The sequence below is a fragment of the Bipolaris oryzae genome, assembly GCF_000523455.1.
Source record: "Bipolaris oryzae ATCC 44560 unplaced genomic scaffold scaffold_77, whole genome shotgun sequence".
In the NCBI taxonomy this organism is placed as follows: domain Eukaryota; kingdom Fungi; phylum Ascomycota; class Dothideomycetes; order Pleosporales; family Pleosporaceae; genus Bipolaris; species Bipolaris oryzae.
In genome coordinates this window covers 65,178-86,056 of record NW_006911353.1, presented here as the reverse complement: position 1 = coordinate 86,056, position 20,879 = coordinate 65,178, and the positions used below count along the sequence as shown (strand labels likewise).

Below are 20,879 nucleotides of genomic sequence, written 5' to 3'. Positions count from 1 at the left end.
ATGGTCATACTGAATCTCTATAGCCGAAAGAACAAGAAGAAGGAGCTTCACTTCCCCAATCTCTTTGCTATATCCCCTCGGTAGATCCATGCGGCGGCTCCTGCAGCTACTGCTCCCAGTGTCCCGAGGACCAATGTCGTGTTACTCACGTACGTCTCTTCGTGCACACGTCCGATCTTGGTCGTCTGTTTGCCAGTCCCAAAAACGACCTTGCTAGCTCTCACTCCACCCTCCTTCTCAGCGTGTACACCATTACCATTTTGTATAGGCTTGACGCTTGTGACCTCGAAATCCTCCCAGTCAACCTTGCTCATCATCTCCTGATAATCAATCACTGTTCCGGACCAATTATTCGTGATTCTCCCCTCGCTATTCTTGTACCAACTGCTACAATTCGGGTCCGCAAACGAGCTCTTGGCGAGTTTCTGCTGGAGCTCATCGTTGTATGCTTTTGTGCGCTGGGCGTTGGGTACGAGGCCGATTCGTTTGCCACGGTTGCGGGCGTCAAGAACGGCGGCAACGAGGGCGTTGAGGTAGCGCGACTGGGCCTCGATCATGAGGATGATTGAGTTGTGGCCTAGGTTCGTGTTGGGCCCGTAAAACATGCCAAAATTAGGTAGTGAGGGTACAGAGGTGCCGTATAGGGCGTAGGCGCCGCCGCCACCCCAGATGGAGGAGAGGCTGCGTTTTTGCGTCCCGGTCACGCGGATGGGGTGTAGGAACTCGAGGGTACGGAAACCTGTGGCGAGTACAATGGTGTCATGGTCGCGGTGTGTGCCATCTTCGAGTTCAATACCTGATTCGGTAATTCTGCGTATCTTTGTGGTCTCAAGCTGTGTCTTGGGGCTCGCGAGAGCGGGAAAAAAGTCGTCAGATATGATGACGCGTTTGCAGCCTGGGTTGTAGTCTGGAGTGAGTTTTTCCCAGAGATCAGGCCGGTTGGGAATCTGCTTCTCCATCATATCTTTGCAGGCGGCACGGACATCTTTGGCCATGGGGCTTTGGTTGTTGCTTACGGCATCATAGAAGGTTTCACGGAAATCCATCATGATGCTGCGAATACGCCAGCTGACAGGGGGCACATAGCGCTGGAGGGCACGCCTGAAGTCGCTGATAGGACTGTCGAGACGTGGAATGACCCAGTTGGGAGAGCGCTGGTACACTGTCAAGGACGAGGTCTGGGGCAGAATGTCGGGTATGATTTGCGCAGCTGTTGCACCTGTTTGTTTTGTTAAGCTAGCTTGTCGAACCACTGAGCACTGCGAGACATACCGTTTCCAATTATTCCTACACGCTTCCCCTCGAGGCTATGGCTCCAGTCCCAGCGTGCAGAGTGCATGACTTTGCCTTTGAAGTCTTGCAGGCCTGGTATATCGGGATATCGAGGCTGATTGAGCTGGCCGACTGCCGAAACCAGAAAGTCGCACTCGATGCTGTATCCAGAGGCAAACTCAGCATCCTTGCCACCAATTACGTTGACGTCAACTCTCCATCGGTTTTTGGAGTCGTCCCACGTCGCAGCCTCGACGGCGGTGTTGAAGCGAATGTATTTGTACAAGTTGTACTTGCGTGCTACATTCCGAAGGTAGTCGAGTATCTCCTCTTGGCCTGGATACTCCCTTGTCCACTCTGGGTTTTGCTCAAACGAGTAACTGTACAGCATGCTCCAGACATCACAGCAGCAGCCAGGATATTTGTTGTCGTGCCATGTGCCACCGACACTAGAGCTCTTTTCTACAATGATGAAGTTGTGGCATTTGTTGCGTTTGATGAGGTCGATAGCCATGCACATGCCTTTGGATGTTTAGCCCCGTACGATCCGACTAGACAGTCTGGCTGGGATACTAACCAGAGATACCGGCTCCAATGATGACGACTGCAGCGTCGGTGTGAGTTTTGTTCTGGACCGGAACCTGATGCCATGGTTGCGAGCCGCCCATGTTGAGATTACTCGAGGATGTAAGGATTAGGAGATGGAAGTAGGATTGAGCGGTCTAAAGGGGGGATACAAGAGACGAGGGAGCTCGGCCAAGTGAAAAAGCAAGCCACTTTATATGTACAACCAGCGCGACGCCTTTGCTGCCGTGTGGACGAGTGACATGAGCATTGTAAAGCTTACAAAAACCAACAAATGGTATAGCCCCGGCATGGTGCAGTGAATGGTGGAGAACACGATGGAGATCCTCGGCCAAGGTGATTTGCAGCCAGCTTCCCCTCTTCCCATATCCGTCCAGTTCCTGTCCGAGGTTGTGCAGCATGGTGCTTTGTCATTACGCACTTGCGCTTCCGTTCTTACTACACTCGGACATGTTAAGCCCAATGAGGAAGAGTGCAAATTAATGATGAATCGAATGCCCTGACGTGCTGCAGCCCATGTGCAGAAGTGTTTACGGGGGATAAGAAAGCAGTGGTGTTGGCTCTCAGCAAGACATGCGCAGCGGGTTGTGGGGAAGGCGCAAGGGCGGGGAAGGCGGTATCCGGCAATGGGTGGGCCATTGGGGCCGGAGTACGCCAATCACCAAGCAAACTCACCAGATGCGCCTGACAACCGGTGCAGACAATAATATTACAGGCCAGCCAAAGTTGCAGTATGTCGTCAACGAGTGTAGTCGACAGAAGATACGCATGTGCGTATGTATGTATGTATGTATGTACGTAACAAATGGACGAGCTGAACAGGGCGCCCCGCTTTTTTTCGCCTATCGTCTGGGTGGTCTGGCAGTGCCTGGTTGTGCATGACCCCACGACTCTTGTTGTCGTTTCCCTTTTAGACCAAAGGTTATATTCCGCTTCTATTGCTCAACTCTTTCTTCACCGCTGCTGCTGCTGCTGCTCTTGTTGTCGTGGGTTTGCATCTGCCTTGTTGCTTGGTTGCTCATCAATGTCTTCCGGCGGAGGTTCGAATTCGCGTGTGTGTACCACACCCCATCGCACTTTTTTTTCTCCTCGGCTGTCTTGGTCTTGGTGGCTGCTTGTACAACGCGTGGAGCCTGTGGAACCAGTAGGATAGGTAGAATCCATGGAATGTGTAGAACAAGTCGCATCCGTACAACTCGCAGGCTGAGCGGGCATGATAGGAATTGGAGTGACTGCTCGTATTCGCATCCATGCCTCGCTCATCTCCAGCCTCGAAATGGGGAGCCGGCCATGTCTGGGCTGAGTCTTGAGCTCGCCTCGTGATGTCTTTGAGTATCCATGGTGCCGGTCTGCAACAGTGCTGCGCCTATCATGGGCGGTGGGGAGTGGTGTCGACGAGACATGCTTGGCTTCTCTGCGATAGTACTGAGCATGGTGGCGCCTGTCGTGCAGCACGTAGTCTAATGCATGATGCAGACACGGGCACTTCATCGCTGAGGGCGTGGGAGCCCGCGAGGAGGAAGCTGCCGTACATCTCTTGACATTGTAAAAAGGCGACGAGGAGCAGCGGGTGCCGCTGAAGCCTCTCCATGGCTTCGACTTGTAGGGTCGCTGGGAGATGCATGGACGTTTTCTGAGAACAACTGGCCAAGCGCAAGACGGACTGACGTGTACGTATGACACAGGCAGTGCACATGGAACACTGCTCCAAACTATCTCGTCAATTATAGCAAGCGCAATTACGCACGAGCCTTGGGGCCCGAGTCTGGCGTCAGCATCGCCTTTGCAAGACGCGATCCGGTTGCTGTGACCGATGGCGGGTTTGATGATGCATGGCAGGTGGAAGGGCTTGCCATGGGTGTAGTGACGGGTCCCAGGCGGGTTGGGTGCATTGGGTGTAGGGCGGTATACACGTGGTGTTTGTCACGTGGAGGCAGGGGGCCGTGTTGGTTCAACGTGAATGCGGCAGGGCTCGAGTCAAACCCAACCTTGGCCTCGCCATCTGCATCGACTTTTGTTTGCTGTTTCTTGTTTCTTGTTTCCCGTTGAACGGCACGGGCCCCGCAGCAGACATGGGCAGACTCGCAACACCCAAGCAGCCAGGCATGCGCTGGCGGGCAGACGACACAACAAAGCCAGGACAGCGGCCAGACAGAGGGGGGTTCTAGCCAGAATTGCTCGTGTGTTGATTGATGAGAACCTCAGCGGGCCGTGGTCCATGGGGACCCGTAATGCACCGAGATACGAAAGAGCAGGCCGACTGTTTGGCCCCAAGCAGCAGGTACAAGGCGTTGAAGCGACCGTTTGGAGGTCCGTTCTGTGCGGTCGGTGCACAGCATTGACCCGCCCGGAGGCTGTTAGGGTTGCGGGCATGCGAGGGAAATAAGCCAGCCAGTGGCAGAGCCAAGATGGGTTTCGCCAACACAAGACTGGCGGCGTGCTTGGGAGCAGGACGCTGGTCGCGGTCGGACGGCGGATGGGGCGTATGCTGCGATACCTGCCTACATGTCCCTATACATACACACTAGATGCTGCACCCCGCAAGCAGACGCGACAGTTGGGAGCGGCGCACAGAGAGGAAGAGCAAGAGCAAGAGCAAGAGCAAGAGAGGGGGGCAGCCTGCGTCCAGAGCGCCTGTGGGGATTTGGGACGATGGCTGGAGCGGGAGCTGGAGCGGGAGCTGGATCGAATCGAATAGTCATAACAATCATAGCAGTAGTAGTGTACGATAGTCAGTAAGTAGACTCCAGACGGGCGGTCCATGAGAGCCCATGTAAATCAATCCACCCACCCGCCCATCCACGATCCAAGTATCCATCCAGTCCAGTACACAGGCACACAGCTATATGCGCTTAAATTCAATAGCGCCGTCCGCTCGCTGTAGGTACATATTTACATGGATGCGGCGAGCCAGACCATGTCATCATAGCTGCTTCTGCTGCTGCTGCTCTCCTGGCACCCAGTGAGCAACAAGCAGCGACAACGCCGTGAATGTCTCCCATCCGGCCATGTACACAGCCTTATATGTCTGAAGCTGAAGGATTCCTTGTACGACGAGTAGAGAGGCGCCCTGTCCCCCCCACCCATGCAGCCGTCGCGGGTGTGGTAAGCTGAGGCCGACGACAGGTCGCTTGTTGCAGCAGTGATTGGCCGCAACCCCCAGCGTCTCTCCGTGTTCTCGACTGCGTGTGGTAGGACTGGCAGTGCCCATGGCGGATTGGGTTGCACCCTGTCGTGCTGCTAGCTGCCATTCTGAAACTCAAACACCTCCTGGCGGGAGCCACCACTGCACGCCTGCCTGCCTATACTTGCCCATCCCATGTCCGTCCTCTTCTCCTCTTTTTTTTTCTTCTTCCTCTCCGGCGCGCGCACTAGGTGTAGACGCATGCCCACTTCCCACCACCTCCTCTCCCCACAAACACAACTACGGTCTTGCTGCAGTAGTCGGCAGTAGCTCTGTCGGGCCATTGCTAGCCGACCATACATACTCTACCACTTTATCACTACGTCTGCGCACGCCCTCCCGCACACCGTCATCACTGCAGCCGTGCCCACTGGTCGGCCGCACTCAGGCTTATTCCTACCACGCCTTTGCTTTGCACCTAATAATATTCCTCTACGCTTTCCCACCTTGCCACTGCCCAGGCTGTTTATTTAGTCGTAATCCACATGGCCCGCAAACTCTCCTTCACTCTGTCTCCTGTCGTGCGTGCTCCACCAAACACCAAACAACCAAAATAACCTCGATTCACTTGCTCACACCTCCTTGTTTAGAAAACCGCCTCCAAGCAGGACCTTGCCGGCAAAATGGCCCCAGAAACCAACCCCGTACACGCCTCGCCCCACAAAAGACACTCTTCCAAAGACACCATATGTGACAGCTCGCCTTGGATCAACCGCCGCGTTCTCGATAGCCAGACCGACCAAGAGCTGCGCGCAGCATGCCGCCTCATCCTCAAGAACTTCAAGCCCTCCGACCATGGCATGGAGAACACCGATCCAAAGCTAGACTTTGCCGGCTTAGGCTTCAGGCCACGCAAAGAAAGCAAACCCCAGCCCGCCGATCTCAATGTGCGTGTGCCTGCTGCTGCCCCTCCAGAACCCGCCTCAACTTCGTTCCTGCCACGATCGCGCAGCACAAAGGTCCGCACCAGGGCAAAGGCAGACATGGAGATAAGAGCGAGGCAGAACGGTGATCTGCCCGCACGAGCAAACAGCAGCCGCAAGCGTGCTGAGCGAGACGCTGAAAAGGATGAAAGACTACGCAACTTTGGCAAAGCTTCCATGGACGTACCCAGGCCCGCTATATCCTGCATCTCCAACGAAGACATTACTCTTCCCGTCACCGTCATGTCCACCCTAGCAACCTCCAAGAATTCTGCCCCTCACAACTTTGACGACCCTGTTGCTGCTGCAGACGCCCAGGCGTCCGAGTGGATGCGCCTAGAAATGGACAAGAAACGCCAACAAGACACGGCAGATCACCAGCGCCGATCCTCGACATCGGTCCGCCCCCCAAGCCGCGCCGCGAGTATCAAGGAAAGCGTCATCGAATATGTTTTCCCCGGATCTCGAAGTCGCGCCCTCAGCCGCGCACAATCCAAGGAATCCCTGCGTTCGCCAGCCGACAGTAATGATACTGGCCTTTCCCGCACTGGCTCAAATGCGACATGGCGAAGTTGGGGTCTGCGCCGCATGAAGAGTACGAGAAGTGAAAACAGGTCAGGGTCTTCCCATGGCCAGGGAGACGACGGTGCACAACCTAGAAAGTCAGAGTCAAATGCCGTCAACCTCAACAGAGAGCTTCCACCGTTGCCCAGTCTGGACAGCTGGAAGGAACCTGAAAAGCCCAAGCCAGAAGTGGCATCTCCCAAATCACCTACAGCCGAGACGCACATTGCCAGTCTTATGCGTCCACAGGAACAGCATCCAGAACGCTCGCCTGCCGCACGGAAACAGCACAGGAGGAGTGGGTCAGACACTTTGGCCATGCAATACACTGCCGCCTTCCCCGCTCGCCAATCCTCGCGCCGGCAGGGCACGCAGCCAATTTCCCAAACGCCCACAAGTGCCGTACCCGCCAGCGCTGTATCAGCCAGTCCCAAACCAACCGAAAAACTCGCAGCAACAAACGCATCCTCATCTACCACCAACATCGACCAACAACAACAACACACCAAAACCGCCTCTTCAAGCTCCCAGACCCGCCCCCGCAGCGGCGAAAGCAACACCACAGCCCACGCCTCCAACTTCTCCCACCGCATGAGCATCGACTCCCCTGCCGTCCTCAAAACCCTGTCCCACGAACCCAAGGCCCCCGCCAAAGAAGAGCAGAAATCCAAGCTCAAAAAGATCTTCAGCGGCTGGATCCACAAAAAAGATAAAAAGGACGATTGGATGCACAAAATGGAGAAGGAGGGCATTAAGGAGGGCGTCCTGGTGCAGGATAGTAATGATGTGCTTGCTGCTCCTGTTGTGAGGTATTAATCTCCTTTCTTTCTTTCTTTGTTTCTTTGTTTCTTTGAGGGCTTACTACTACTACCACCACTACTACTACTATTACCATAACTTTTACTTTCCTCCCTTTCTGGGTTCACTTTCGTTTCGTCTCTGTATCAAACAACCACTTAATTTGTTATACCCTTTTTCTTTCTCTTCGTCCTTCTTTTTCTTTTATTGGGTCGAGGAAATTCAAGGAGATTTTTTTTATGTGTGTGTGTGTCCTTGGGGTTTTGTACGGTGAAGACAAAAGCTACATTTACACACTACTTTCATATACATACATATATATATGTTATGACCAATAATGCATATATGCTTTGCAATAATGGGAAAACTTTCATTCATCTTTTTTGGTTGGATTTTCAAAAAGTAAAAAAAGTGTCGTTGTGTACTCTTTCTATTTCCCCTCCCCCCCCCCTTTTCTTCTTCTTCTTCTATATTTACATGTCAACATATGCATTACTGGAAATACTAGCATTCAAAAGAACTCAAAATTCAACTTTTGGGGGGGAGGGGGGGGGTTTGTGGAAAATAGGAAGAAAAAAAAGTCTCAAGTCATATTGTTCCAAAAACTGTACGTCATACCAAACTACCCTTCACTATAATGGTCAACAGTTTCACTTTTTTTTTTCTTAGGCACTTTTCTCCATGTCACATCATACAGGCTAGGCATATATGGAACCATCATTAGAATGCCTTTGTACACAATACTACCAATAGCATACCATCCATCCACCATCTAATACACGCTATCTATGTATGTCATTCCGCTAACCCCTTTGCTAAACCCATGAACCATAACCGTAAACCCTATCCGATAACCCATAAACCATGCGTCGTCCATGACGCTCAATCATGCGCCTATACCCTATGCTGCAGCACCCTCAACAACGTACCCAGACTTCACGCTCCAAACAGGACCGCCTGAATCATCTGCCTTAGCCTACCAACCACCCTTCGCACCATGCCCTGCACCCGGCGCGCGATCCAGATGTTGACATGCACAATCAAAAGCCCCACGATCAAAGGCATCAGGAAGAACAAGAGCGTGTAGGCCGGTCCCATCACCGCAAAAGCCACCACATAGTCAATGAACCGGTCCTCGTACTCGACCAAATCGTCTGGGTCGAAAAGGGCTAGCGGCTGCCGATCGTCTACCATTCCGCAGGCACCTGCTTCCTTCCTCGAGCTACATTCCATTAGCCATGTCATTTCTCAAACTGAGACAACAGGGACGGGCGTGGACAGGGAAATCACCACCTGTCCACTCCTGACCCTCCTGACAAGACAGTGTTGAAAAAGTTGCCATCGCCCCCGCCTCCATAACTGCCACCGGGGTATCCACCACCCCCTCCGTACCCGCCCATAGCGCCCATGCGGTTTTTACCTTGGTTCTTTCCATGTTCGACAATAGAACTCTTACGGCCAAATTCTTTGGCTGCCGATACTGAGTTTGTAATAGATGCTAGCAAGTTGACCAGCTGAACATCAGAAGCCTCTTGCTGAGATTCGAGGGTAAATGCAGCAGCGTCCGGGGGGGCAAGAATGTTGATTCGAGCGAGCATAGCGGAAATGCTACGAATAATCGAATGATCCAGAGGCAATGAATGTTGCTCGTCTAGTGTAGGATTGATTGGGAGCGACGCATCGGACAGATATGACGGTGGAAGCGAGTTGAGGTAGGCGCGGAGCAGAGCTATACGTCGACAAAGCATACGAATAGCGTTCATCTTCGCTGTAAGGGTAGACAAAACTACAGGTCGGTCAGTACTTCTACAACATGTCCACAGTCTTGGAGATGAACTTGCTCTCTTCGTCATCTGCACTCAAAATCTGTGACTCCTCGATTGGAGCATCTTCCGCCACCTTCTCTTTCTCTTTCTGTTTGCCCCGCGTGATTCGTTTTCCAGCATCTTCGTCATTCGCTGAAGCCTCGGCATTCGATACGGGAACGTCGACTGAGCCCTCGACCGCAGTTGCGTTTCCTCCACCACGGGCAACAAAGTCCACAGATATCATCTCGGCCTCGCCAGTTTCGATAGAGTATACTAGCTCCCGGAACTTGGTTGACTTTGGTTGTACTGCGCCATCGACATCCATGACCTTATCGTTCGGTTCGCTCGACGTGCTGACAGAGACGGATTCGTACACTGTAAGTGGCAATTTCCCGGCAGCAGTTTCCTCAGAGAAGGCATTCTCAGGGTGGAAGAGAACAAGTAATGGTGATTCGGTATAGACTTCAGATATCCGTGAATGTATAGGAAGAAGGTGCGGCTCGGGGCCAGAGGCGGGACCGAGGGTGAACCATCCAACAATGTCGAGTTGGGGCTCTTTGTGCACATCCTTGACTGCCATCTCCGTAAGCGTCCGTTTGGATATACCTGTCAGGAGCATGGGGGCACGGCTTACAATCCTCGATCCGCTTGCTGAACCAATCGTCATCGAGCGTTGTTTCGCCGTCCTCGTTTGACTGGAGTTTTGCTTGGAAAGCGACCTCCATAGTGATATTCTGTCCATCTTGTGCCCCCAATATAGCACCAACTACCGGCCCTGTCTGCTGTCGTAGTGTGTGCCGTGTTACACAATCAGTTATTGTGAGGAGGACTAGCGGGTGAAGCTGGACTGTGGGACTGGCGTCAGAGGCGCGGGTGGTTGAAACAAGCGGGTTTCCCGATGATTCCGCCATTTTTGCTGTGTACACAAGGTGGCTTGTGTGATGCACACACTGGGGGGATCTGAAGGGGCAATTAGAAGTTAAAGGTGGAGGTGGAGGTGCAAGGCAATGGCGGCGGTATCGTCAATGGCGGGGAGCTTGCTAGGCTGCAGCTGCTACAGTTCGTGGGGTTGTGCCAAGCCGCTAGTCTGGAGTTCTAGCGGGCAACTAGACTGCTACTATGTGACGCGATTCTGCCAACGACAACCAATCTCTTCACAATTTCACAACTCCATCCATTGCTCCTTAATTGATTATCATTTATCATGTTTTCCAGCTCAGTACAGATCGGAAACTTTCCTTCGTCAAACTTTACCCCAGTTGACATCCCAGAATACTCTACTCCGGATGCGTACTACTAAAAAAGAAGCGAGTGGTATCTCAGTCTTGAACAGAATCCCAAAATTATCCTGCGAACGCCTGGCTACAACAAGTAGCACTCCCATTACATCCTCAAACAGTCTCTAATACCCATATTGGTTCTTGAGGGAAAAATGTACACAATTACAGGTCAGCCGTATTTACATCTCAACAAGGACCTTGACAACCAAGTTACCGTCCTTATCCATGGTCTTTCCGGCGAGCTCGAAAGCTTCTTTGGTTGAAGCGAGGCCGTGATATCTTATCGCAAATCTTAGCCGCTATTCTGTTCTTAGGATGTAAGATTACTCACCTGTGCGTAATCATGTTGTCGAGGCTCGGGAGGACACCTGCGGACAGGATCTTGATACCTGTTGGGTAGGTGTTTGCATATCGGAAAATTCCGATGATGTCGACTTCTTTTAGATGTGATGCTGACATGGGAAGAGTTTGAATCGGTGTTCCCATGCCGACCATGATCAGCTTGCCGCCGGGTCTAGTTGCCTGTGGGTTGGTTAGCATTGGTTCCACAGCAACTCCAAGGGTTCACTTACATAAAGTCCGGCCTGCATGCACACCTCCTTACCGGTGCAGTCAAAAGTCACATCGGCGCCTTCAAAGTCAATCTCGTTCAGCGACGCAATCTGCATAATGTCTGCAGCAAGCTCCTTTGCAGCAGCAAACTGTCCTGCTCCTTCGGTCGATTGTGCCTGTGCAGTCACAATGTAACCCTTATTCGCGAAGCCGTTCGCTAGAGCATAATTTATGCGTCCATAATCGATATCGGCAATAACAACCGTTGTGGCACCAGACACCTTGGCCATGGCAGCAGTCAGAAGACCAACAGTACCTGCGCCGAAGACGATTGCAGTGTCACCCTGCTCAATCTGAGCTCTCCTAGTTGCATGGATTGCAACTGAAAGAGGCTCCAATAGCGCAGCCGACTCCATGGACACGTGTGAAGGGAGTCTGATTAGAGTTGTCAGCTAAGGCTCGGGATTCGGGTCGATCATGCACAACATACTTGTGGCACCATTTTGCAGGATGGTTGATGCGTTCCTGAAGGGTCCCCTGAAAGTGTGGGACAGATTTGGCACTACTTCGGAACCTCATCTTAGGGCATAGGTTGTAGCGGCCCCTCTGGCATGACCTGCAGTTATCACACGGCACACCAACCTCGAGTGCGACGCGGTCGCCAATCTGGTAGCCAGTGACATTATTGCCGATGGCCACAACAATCCCAGCAGACTCATGGCCTAGCGATAAAGGCTCACAAGCCTGCAGATCGCCGTTGCGGAACTTGCTGTAGTATGAGCAATCACTGCCGCACAGCCCGGTGGCTTTGATAGCGATCTGGAGTTCATTGGCGGCGGGATCTGAGATTGTTCGAGTTTCCTGTTTGAACCTGTCAGCCTGCCGTCTCGGATGTTCGTTGTATACGAATGACACCCCCACGGGCAGTGGGTAGGCGTGGGGTGGGATAACGAAAGCGGAAGGCATACCAACCGCAAATCCCTTGGCCCATGCAAGACCGACGCTACGACGGTCGAGGACTTTGTGTAGTGCCTTGCTGGGATTGGGCAGATATCTGCTAGAGCTGAGGGCGCCATTACGTGAAAAATATAAAAGTAGTGGGAGCTGTGGCAATGGTACGGGAAAAGGAGAAGGAGAAATGGCTAGCAGGAGCCCACCCCACGGGAGCGTGGAGGCTGATATACTTGTTGAGAAGACGCGTTTCGATCCATAGTAAATGGGCTTGCCTCAGATTCGTGCATCGGCGAGATAATGGCATCGCATGAGAGGAGACTTGAAGGTTCCACGTCATTTGCTAGGCGGCTCAATCTGGCGGGACAAGCAAGGTCAAGGGTGGACAACCAAAATGTACTTGGTACGGTAGCCTTTGCCTAGTCATTTCTTCATACCGTTACTCTGGTAGTATACGTGAGGCTAGATCGTCTTGTGGGTACGCTGCGGGGAGCATGTGCAATTCGACCGAAGAGCTAGCGGCAACTGGTTTTGGCCCGTCTTAAGTCGTTCTGCCGAATCAACAGCTACCAACGGCCGGAGCATGCATACATAGGATGCGATATATGAGCAGTAGTCATATTGTGGTGTCTATTGTGGACGGGCCTTTTGGCGATGCCCGTCTATCAGAGACGAAGTTGGCGTTGTGAAACGGCGATAAGGCACTCTGCGCAGCTGTGGAGCTTGCCTTCAAAGGTTCCGTTGGGATTGCTTTGAGTGGATCAGTCCGTTCTTGTGGCCCTGTCGCTGCATGGATCCCTGGATGATATGCAGGAAACATCAGCCTGATATGCGGGCTGTCCTTTGTCGAAGGTGCCAGCCGTCAAGCCATATCTCCACAATAAGTCTTCCGAGAACCCCAGTACAACGTCAGTGCTGGACTCCCAGGGCCTATCTGCCGACGGAAGAATGCGAACGTTGACTGGCTAGAATACTTGGCTGGGTTTCCAGAAGACCTTTGGAAGCCCCCTGGAGCAATCAAACCTCCTGGGATATAGTAGTGTCCTAGTATTCAATAGTGCGAACGACTCACACTCGACCGTGCGCCTCTTCGCCAAGAGTCTCGGTGAGGTAAGATGCTTATCCTATAGCGTGCTACCTTGGGGGATGCCAGGGCAACAGTGTGTGTGGTCAAAACCCGTTGGCTGGATGTCGGCTTGTAGTAGGTCGGACGGGCGCAGTGGTGCACCTACCATGGAGCAGCTACTTACTAGTTCAACCAAAGGCATGAACTCGCGACCGACCTGTCGGAACAAGAAGACGTACATAAGGCTTCTTATCGGAGCGACTCCAGAATCAACTGCACAAACGACTGGCCAAAGGCATATCAACCAGCTACCAGCTGCAGCTGCGACCGAGGAGCGGCCACCAACAGCCAAGGGGATTTGACATGTGTCACTGGCTTCTGCATGAACATGACGAGAAGGCACCGATAACGCAATGCAATGCTTTGCCGGATCTGCCAATCTGACCGAGACATGAGGTTGAGCATGGTCCACCCGCAATCGAGAGGAATAACGGTGATCGTGGCCGCATGGTAGGAACCACTAGACAGGGGTGGGCCACGAGCGAGATGAGAGGTCGTTGGGGCAAGCCGTAGGTACCACGGAATGAGGATATATCTCTCCGACCGTTTGGCACAGACGCCCCTACGGGACGGCAAAAGCACACGTCTGAGAGCCGTTCCTTTGCACATGGTCGAACCTAGTACGACAGAGCACCATGGTGGCTCCAGCCGTCCTTGCAGCTGGAAATATACCAACCACACACGTACTCAAGGCACAATACGAGCTCGCCACGAGATGCTATTGTATAATATGCATGCTGATAAGACGCGATCACATACGAGTCGCACGTATTGACTACTACCTCGACTTGCTTCGTGACACTACTCAAGACCCTGCCGATAGCCCGTACGAACCCTGAGATCATGCATCACCAAGCAGCCAAATCCTCGACCTCGCTGCATGGGCCTTTGAAAGCAGAAGGCGGTGAGTCTGGTCAAGCATTGCGCACCCATCCGCAACTCGAATTTTAGTACTACCCACTCGCGCGCGCTTTATCGCAACTTGCGTCAAGCATCTATATCTCAGGCACCGGCATTTGCGTCGCAGCGGTGAGCGGGTAGATCTTGGTTTTTTGCCGCCAGAAACCTGGGACGACGAGTCAATCTTGATCCTGGGGTTGTAGCCGCTGCTAGAGGCGGTCTGCCTGCTTGACGTAACGGGACTGCATCCTCCTATCGCACCCAGGGTACGTATACCACCCAATCCTAAAGAAGCTACAGATATTGCGGACGTACGGCTCCGCCCCAATCCATTGGCAACACCCTCATCGCGCCGAGTACAATTCACAACCACCAGATAGCCACAAGGTACAACGCAGTGACACCACTGGCTATCCTCTGCAGCACGAATCCCAATCCTCTGGGTGGCGCACGGACGGGGACCTGCATCCTGAATACCTTGTACCAGGAAAGTAACATGTTCCAAGGTATCTTTTCCACCGACAAAATAAATATGGTGATTACGTATTCGCTTGGAAGAATACACGGCAACGCTAACGGATGAGCGTTCGAATCAAGACGGGACAAGAACACAGGATTGGGGAGGATTCAGAACACCCGGTTGCACGTCAATGACGGGCCAAGTGCCTAGTACTACTACTACTACTTTTGCCGTTCTGTGAGAGGTTAGAACCTCCGGAGATACCGAGGAAGTTACCACCATCACAGCACGCTTCGCAACGCCTCATTTTTGAGGGTAAAAAAGAGCCGATGGGATGCCAGTGCGTTGTAAGCGAATATCGGAGATTGCACAAGACATGGCAAAGTTTTGTCTGATACAAGGTGAAGTGAAAAGAGTCATCGTCTCAATTGCCACGTTAGGAATCTTGCATTTGACCGATAGGTAAGGAATGCCGACCACCGACGACTACATGTAATTAGCAAGCAAGACGAGATGGTGACGCAGGCCAATCTGCAACACGGCCTTGAGTGCGGCCTTAGCAGGGATCGACTCGACATTCAAACCCTCATTTACTCGACATGCAGTTTGCAGTCAGCAACTCGTCAGCAGCGAGCCGTCAGCAAAAACACCAAATCCACATTGCCGAAAACTCTAATTAAACAGCCCTCGTGTGCTGCGACATACTAGCGTACCAACACCCCGATGTCGCTTGATGGCAAGGAATGCAATAGAAAGCACGCGTCGGACCAAATGACGGATAGAGCCGCAAAGATGCAGTTACAATTGCAACCACCTTGACTCCCTATGCATGTACTCGGTATTACTGTGTGTACCTAGAGACGATCTTGCCACCTCAACCCTACGGTCACTGTACCACCAGTCATGCGACACGGAAACGATATAGAAGCAATTCCGTTTAGGCGAAATTCCATGGGGCTCCACTACTCCTTGCATGCACCACTGCACACTCGTCACCCGGGCGAACCGTAAGGGGGTCCAGAAAAAAAAACATGCTCAGACCACACAGACGTACCCACAATAGCTTCGTATCTAAGTACAAGCCGTTTCAAAGTAGGCGGAATTACGGTTATTGTATCCCCGTGGGATTCTACATATTGTGCTATGCTAGCGCATCCTTTCTAGATCCGTCCCAAACACCCCGGTTTCTACAATTGACTGTTTGGCTGCTTGTCTACTAGGCCTTGCGCCACAAACCATTGGCGGATAATTTGATTCACTTCGTCTGGCTTCTGTATCATGGCCCAGTGCCCAGTTGCCACCTCGCCTCTGGTGAGCTGTGGGATGAAGTTCTCCATGCCCTTTGACAACTCTGGCGTGAGGACCATGTCTAGCATTCCTTGAATAAAGAGAACAGGCTGCGTAATGGTCTTCTTGTCAAGCAGCTCTTGCTCTTCTTCCCAGTTCAAGCGGCGTGTGCGGTACCAGTTGACTATATTGGGCAACCGGGTTAGTTGGAGGATTTCGCTATGCGAGTGTTGGGTAGGAGTATAACGTACGGGTAGGATGAATGCCGTGGTTAGAGTATTGCTTGACGTAGTAGTCCAGGACCTAATTCGCTGTCAGCACACCATGGCTTGAGGGATAGCGGTATCCACGCCTTTCTCTCTGAAACAAGACAATGACGACAGCTGGTGACCATGACCCGTAGCGTGGGTCACGACCCTGTCGAGCAAAACAAAAAAGGAGCCGATCTTCTGGATTTCGTGCCGGCAATCCTGCACCGAATACCCAGACGGGTAACAATGGCTGCCGAGCACGCCTCGCTTCTGACCCATTATCACTGCCTCGAAAGAGCAGGAATCTTTGCCTTTCACCCGGTTTCCCCGGCTTTTAACCTAGGAAGAAGCAAGAAAAAGGTTTGCCTCTCGACACGCGTCCCAGCATAAAGAGATCAACAACGTACCTTTCCCTTCAGGAGCACGCCTTCTCCGACCTTTGCCAAGTTCTCGGATAGCACACCCTTGGTGGGATTGAAGACAACTTCACCATTTGGTCCCTTGGCGCCATACATGCCCTTTAGGAACTGTCTGATAGTCTCCTCATCCTTGATCACCTTCTCCACCTCGCCAGACGCAAGGTGCATCTGATATGCGAACTGGGGTACAGGTCCCTTGACAATGTCTTCAATGGCAAAGTACTTTTCAGACGGCGCAGCATACGGCGTGCAGATTGAAAAGACGTGAGTGATCAGCTCGGGGTACCTACATGTGTCTGGTCAAACAAAAATGTTCTGATCGCGATTAGAAAGTGGGTTATGGAGATTTACCATTGAGCAGCACGCCAGACAACGGCACCTCCCCTATTCCCGGTATCAGTAAATCGTTCCTCGTTTCGAGCACAATCGTCGATGCGACGCTGTACAACTCACCAATCATGACCTCCCAACACAATCTGCGGCGCCTCGACTTCCTTGGCCAGCGCAGCAATGTCGTCTGACGCCCTCTTCATGCCGTATAGATTGAGCGGGTTGGGAGGGGCTTGAGGAGCAGCCTATACGCAGCAGGATCAGCATTTTTCGCCTTTCACGAAGGGTATCATCCGAGGAGGAAAAGAGAAAGAGAAGCATGGAAAACTCACAGTTCCGCCGTATCCCATCATATTCGGTGCTACGACGCGAAATCCCAAATCCAGCAGAAGCGGGATCTGGTATCGCCATCCCATGGCGAGATCAGGCCATCCATGGATCTAGGGTTTGATGCGTTAGCCGAGTTATTCGGAGTATCCAACGAGTTCCATCTCTCTCTCTCTCTCTCTCTGCAATAACTACTATCCCAAAGCCACATTGTCCTTCTATTTCTCCTTCTATTTCTTTTCCTCTCTTCAGACAACCCATGGTTCCTCCGACTATAAAAGAGAAAAAAAACACACATACCAGAAAAACAGTCTTCTTCCACTCCCCCGACTTGGGCACACCATACAAATACTCGTACGTCTGTCCATTCAGCGTCGCCGTCTTGACCTCGATGCGCGAGTCAGACTCTGGGTTGATGGGTTCGATGCTCGCCATCTTTCTTTTCGTCGTTTCACTCGATTCCAGAAAGAAAGAAAAAAGGCTATAGTCACACTAGGAAAAGAAAAGAATCCCTCGTCCGTCCTAACACACAGATGAAGACGGGAAGATGTACAAGGTATATGTTTTAGATGGTAGTGAAAAGCAGGAGAAAGAGCAGTAGTTGATATGCGTTCTCTCTCTCTCTCTCGGAGAGCTGCTCAAAGTAGAAGTTTGTACGGTAGCTTGCCTTCGTACGAGGTGTGAAGCAAAAAAAGCGGATATGCCGAGGCAAAGTACGTACTACTTAAGACGGAGTGGGGTTCGCGTCTTTGGTTCCATGTCCGTCATTGTCGGGCCTATTTGTGTAAATGGTCTTTTCGGGGGGGTTGGGCACGTCATGCTACGTGTCGCTGCTCGTTTTGTAATGTCCAGTTTTTGTATGTATAGTAAGTAGGAAATATACTAGGTGTTTAGGTGAATATAACGAAGCGGCGTCATAAAAACATGAGTCGAATTATTGGAATATATGTATTTTCTTTAATTGTACGTTGCGTCCTTGCATGCACATAAAGCCTGAATCTAGGTTCGCGAGCTGCAGCTTAATGTGATACAGCTGGACCCAGACAGACGAAGGTTTCTACCTCAATTGCCTATCGCTCTTTTCCCAGGACATATCCACGCTTGGTTTGGTAGTCAGCAAGCAGTGTTTATTCTTTCAACTCAGTATATTGGGTAACGTGTAATTCAAGCACTGGCTTGTCGTGCATAATGACTTATCACCATGCTGCATCAGATTAGGCTGTATGGTATAGTATGACGTCACAAACAGCTGACGTAGCAACAAGAATCTCCAATTAGGGCTTTGTTGCCTTCTTGGGTTCTGCTCGAAAGTATCATCGCATCATTGCTCCAGGTCTTTACATTGAGGTGTGAATCGGATAGGACCTAGAGGCCGAAACAAGCTCTAACAAGGAAGATGATCGGCGGTTGGGAAGACGGGTGTCAGAAGGGATCGAAGGTATCGTGCCCGAACGTATATCCACAAAATCAAGATGTGGTTAGTGGATATTGGATGGTAAACAGAAGGAAGCTCCCAGCGGCACTCAGTAGATGACGGTATCCTCGGCAGCCTCCTCTACGACATCTTCTCCATTCTCGTCTTCATCATCCTTAGCAGGCTCCTCGGGGACGATGTCACGACTTGCATCCCTGCCATCCTGCATATTCCCGGTGGCGTGTTCATCCCTTACTTCCGTGGTGGTATTGGGATTGTCAGGATGTTGGCGGTCTATTTCCATGTCCTCAGGCGGAGCAGTGCTGTCATTAGTGGCACCATTGGCGGTGGATGTTGCGTGAGGTGCATCTGCATCATGGCTCTTACCAGTCTGGGAATCTGTTGCATGGCTGTTCATTTCGTCGGCAGCGTCCCGCTTCCGCTGATTATCCGCGTGTTGGCGAGCCTCGTACTCAGCCACCTCGTGTCTGATGATGTCTTTGGCTTCGGCTATTTGATCTTGTATGCTGTCGTCTTCGTCGGGACTGGTTTCCCAGGGTTTATAGTACTGGACCGGGAATTAGCTTTCAAGAATGAGCAACTGGCTCATGCGACAACGTACGAGACGTGGTTCTGTCTTGGTCTGAAGGAAGTGGGCCATGCTGAGGAGGTTGTTATGACGGATGCGCATCTAAAAATGGTAAGCCCTGGTTGAACAGAGTGTCATGTGTTGCCGCGTCTTACTGATTCCCTCTCGAAACGCTTCTGTTCTATCCATCGCTGCTCTTTTCGCCTAGCTGCGCGCTCAGCCCTCCTCTGTTCACTCTCGTGGTCTTCTTGCTTGCGTTGGGCCAACTGTCTCTGCTCGATTTCGAAGCGGCGTTTCTGTGCAGTGGTAGCAGTGTTCTGTGAGAGCGCTCCTAGGACGGCGCCGAACAGCCTGCGCTCTCGCCCCCTCTCGCGGCGCACTGGGGCAGGCTTGGTATCTCTGGAGCCGGAATCACGCCTATCGTTGTCGCCGGATGCATCGTCGGCTTGGATTCGTGGTCGCTTTGCCGGATCGTCTGAAAATGACTCTTGGCGTCTTTTCTGGCTGTACACGGGCGAGGCTGGCACTGAGAGTTCGTCGGGAACGACTACGGCGGACGCAATAGAAGCGTCCATTGTTACATGGAACCCAGCTAGGCAGACTTTTCTATAGTTGTGATGTGCTATATGCCCTGCAACGAAGCCAGCATGCCACGCGTCGTAGAAAAGAAAGGGTGAGTGAGACGAGGCATATCTAACGCGACACGAGCTTCGGCGCAGAGCAGGCGTTCATCTCCACGGGCGGCGCTTGGCTTACGCTAGCAGCGGACCCCCGAAGCTCGACTTTCACTTCTACAACTTTCTTTCTCGCGCCTCCCACTACAACATACGCCACTTGATAGAAAGAGACATAACACAACGATTCTACGAGTCTAGAAATCTCTCGCAACAGCCCCATCTGAACACGCAAACACTATACTAAGAACCAACTCACCATGTCTCGCCATCATCCGTAAGTCCACCCATATCCTCCTCTCCTCCTTCATTCATATAAACTAACAGCTCTCCTCACCTAGCGATCTCGTAATGTGCCGCAAGCAATCTGGCATATCCATCGGCCGCCTCTGCGACAAATGCGACGGCAAGTGCCCCGTCTGCGACTCGTATGTGCGCCCCACGACGCTCGCCCGTATCTGCGACGAATGCTCCTTCGGCAACTATCAGAACAAATGCGTCGTCTGTGGTGGCGAAGGCATCTCCGACGCCTTCTACTGCTTTGAGTGTACGCGCCTCGAGAAGGATAGAGATGGGTGTCCCAAGATTATCAATCTGGGAAGTAGTAGGACGGATCTGTTTTACCAGAAGAAGAATTTTAGAAATCATTGATGGGGAGTTGGGGGATGTCAGTGTGTATGTGTGTGTGTGTGTGTGTGTGTGTGGAATGGAATGGAATCATGCGTGGTGCGTTATGCGCTGACAGGGGAAGAGCAGAGGAAGAGCATGTAAAAGCGGGCATTACGATTGGGTACAGAGGCGTTTTAGGAGTCCAAGATACCTCGAGATTTTTTATTAATGGTACCTATGCCATGTTTCATCTCGATTGAAAGACTTGGTACTGACAAGTTCACAAGATCTTTCTTTGCTTCATTCAAAGTTGGGGAACCCCCCAGTGCAACAACGACATACCTTTACATCAATAGTATGGCATAGCTTAAATGTCTCTGGGAAGAGTGGACAATGTGAAGATGAATAATTCTATTCAAGCCGCCCCTGCATCTATCTAGCAGAGCTTGGGTATCATGTTCGCAGCTCCAACGTGCGCCTCCAAAAAATGACCAAAAACAAACGCCAAATCCAGACGCCGCTGGATGTAGACAAGCTTGTCAGCTAACAGCAATACTCAAAAATACGTGTTGCCTC

General features: G+C 51.9%; 9 protein-coding genes across 9 annotated transcripts; 2 read left to right on the top strand and 7 right to left on the bottom strand.

The window, feature by feature from the left end:
- Positions 1-47: 47 nt before the first annotated feature.
- Positions 48-1,940, bottom strand: COCMIDRAFT_97081 (uncharacterized protein; the record flags this gene model as incomplete). The annotated part of the gene is made up of 4 exons (XM_007690420.1): positions 48-233; positions 285-1,219; positions 1,273-1,794; positions 1,850-1,940. The coding sequence occupies 4 exons, from the start codon at positions 1,938-1,940 to the stop codon at positions 48-50; spliced, it is 1,734 nt and encodes a 577-aa protein (XP_007688610.1).
- Positions 1,941-2,811: 871 nt separating this feature from the next.
- Positions 2,812-3,348, bottom strand: COCMIDRAFT_97013 (uncharacterized protein; the record flags this gene model as incomplete). The annotated part of the gene is made up of 1 exon (XM_007690419.1): positions 2,812-3,348. One exon carries the CDS (start codon positions 3,346-3,348, stop codon positions 2,812-2,814), a length of 537 nt encoding a protein of 178 aa, XP_007688609.1.
- A 2,178-nt stretch (positions 3,349-5,526) lies between these two features.
- COCMIDRAFT_97082 (uncharacterized protein) lies at positions 5,527-7,344 on the top strand (the record flags this gene model as incomplete). The annotated part of the gene is made up of 2 exons (XM_007690418.1): positions 5,527-5,562; positions 5,632-7,344. The coding sequence occupies 2 exons, from the start codon at positions 5,527-5,529 to the stop codon at positions 7,342-7,344; spliced, it is 1,749 nt and encodes a 582-aa protein (XP_007688608.1).
- Positions 7,345-8,612: 1,268 nt separating this feature from the next.
- Positions 8,613-10,045, bottom strand: COCMIDRAFT_37330 (uncharacterized protein; the record flags this gene model as incomplete). Its single annotated transcript, XM_007690392.1, has 3 exons — positions 8,613-9,129; positions 9,164-9,707; positions 9,769-10,045. 3 exons carry the CDS (start codon positions 10,043-10,045, stop codon positions 8,613-8,615), a joined length of 1,338 nt encoding a protein of 445 aa, XP_007688582.1.
- A 548-nt stretch (positions 10,046-10,593) lies between these two features.
- COCMIDRAFT_96942 (uncharacterized protein) lies at positions 10,594-12,042 on the bottom strand (the record flags this gene model as incomplete). Its single annotated transcript, XM_007690417.1, has 5 exons — positions 10,594-10,693; positions 10,746-10,936; positions 10,987-11,401; positions 11,457-11,827; positions 11,935-12,042. The coding sequence occupies 5 exons, from the start codon at positions 12,040-12,042 to the stop codon at positions 10,594-10,596; spliced, it is 1,185 nt and encodes a 394-aa protein (XP_007688607.1).
- Positions 12,043-13,041: 999 nt separating this feature from the next.
- On the bottom strand, positions 13,042-13,473 carry COCMIDRAFT_97058 (uncharacterized protein; the record flags this gene model as incomplete). Its single annotated transcript, XM_007690416.1, has 1 exon — positions 13,042-13,473. A coding segment is annotated over one exon (432 nt), but the record flags the coding sequence as incomplete, so codon positions are not given.
- Positions 13,474-15,590: 2,117 nt separating this feature from the next.
- Positions 15,591-17,452, bottom strand: COCMIDRAFT_97004 (uncharacterized protein; the record flags this gene model as incomplete). Its single annotated transcript, XM_007690415.1, has 7 exons — positions 15,591-15,874; positions 15,942-15,993; positions 16,349-16,646; positions 16,712-16,744; positions 16,814-16,935; positions 17,023-17,130; positions 17,318-17,452. 7 exons carry the CDS (start codon positions 17,450-17,452, stop codon positions 15,591-15,593), a joined length of 1,032 nt encoding a protein of 343 aa, XP_007688605.1.
- A 1,088-nt stretch (positions 17,453-18,540) lies between these two features.
- COCMIDRAFT_97047 (uncharacterized protein) lies at positions 18,541-19,595 on the bottom strand (the record flags this gene model as incomplete). The annotated part of the gene is made up of 3 exons (XM_007690414.1): positions 18,541-18,999; positions 19,054-19,122; positions 19,176-19,595. The coding sequence occupies 3 exons, from the start codon at positions 19,593-19,595 to the stop codon at positions 18,541-18,543; spliced, it is 948 nt and encodes a 315-aa protein (XP_007688604.1).
- Positions 19,596-19,954: 359 nt separating this feature from the next.
- Positions 19,955-20,345, top strand: COCMIDRAFT_5846 (uncharacterized protein; the record flags this gene model as incomplete). Its single annotated transcript, XM_007690376.1, has 2 exons — positions 19,955-19,971; positions 20,036-20,345. 2 exons carry the CDS (start codon positions 19,955-19,957, stop codon positions 20,343-20,345), a joined length of 327 nt encoding a protein of 108 aa, XP_007688566.1.
- Between the last annotated feature and the right edge of the window lie 534 nt (positions 20,346-20,879).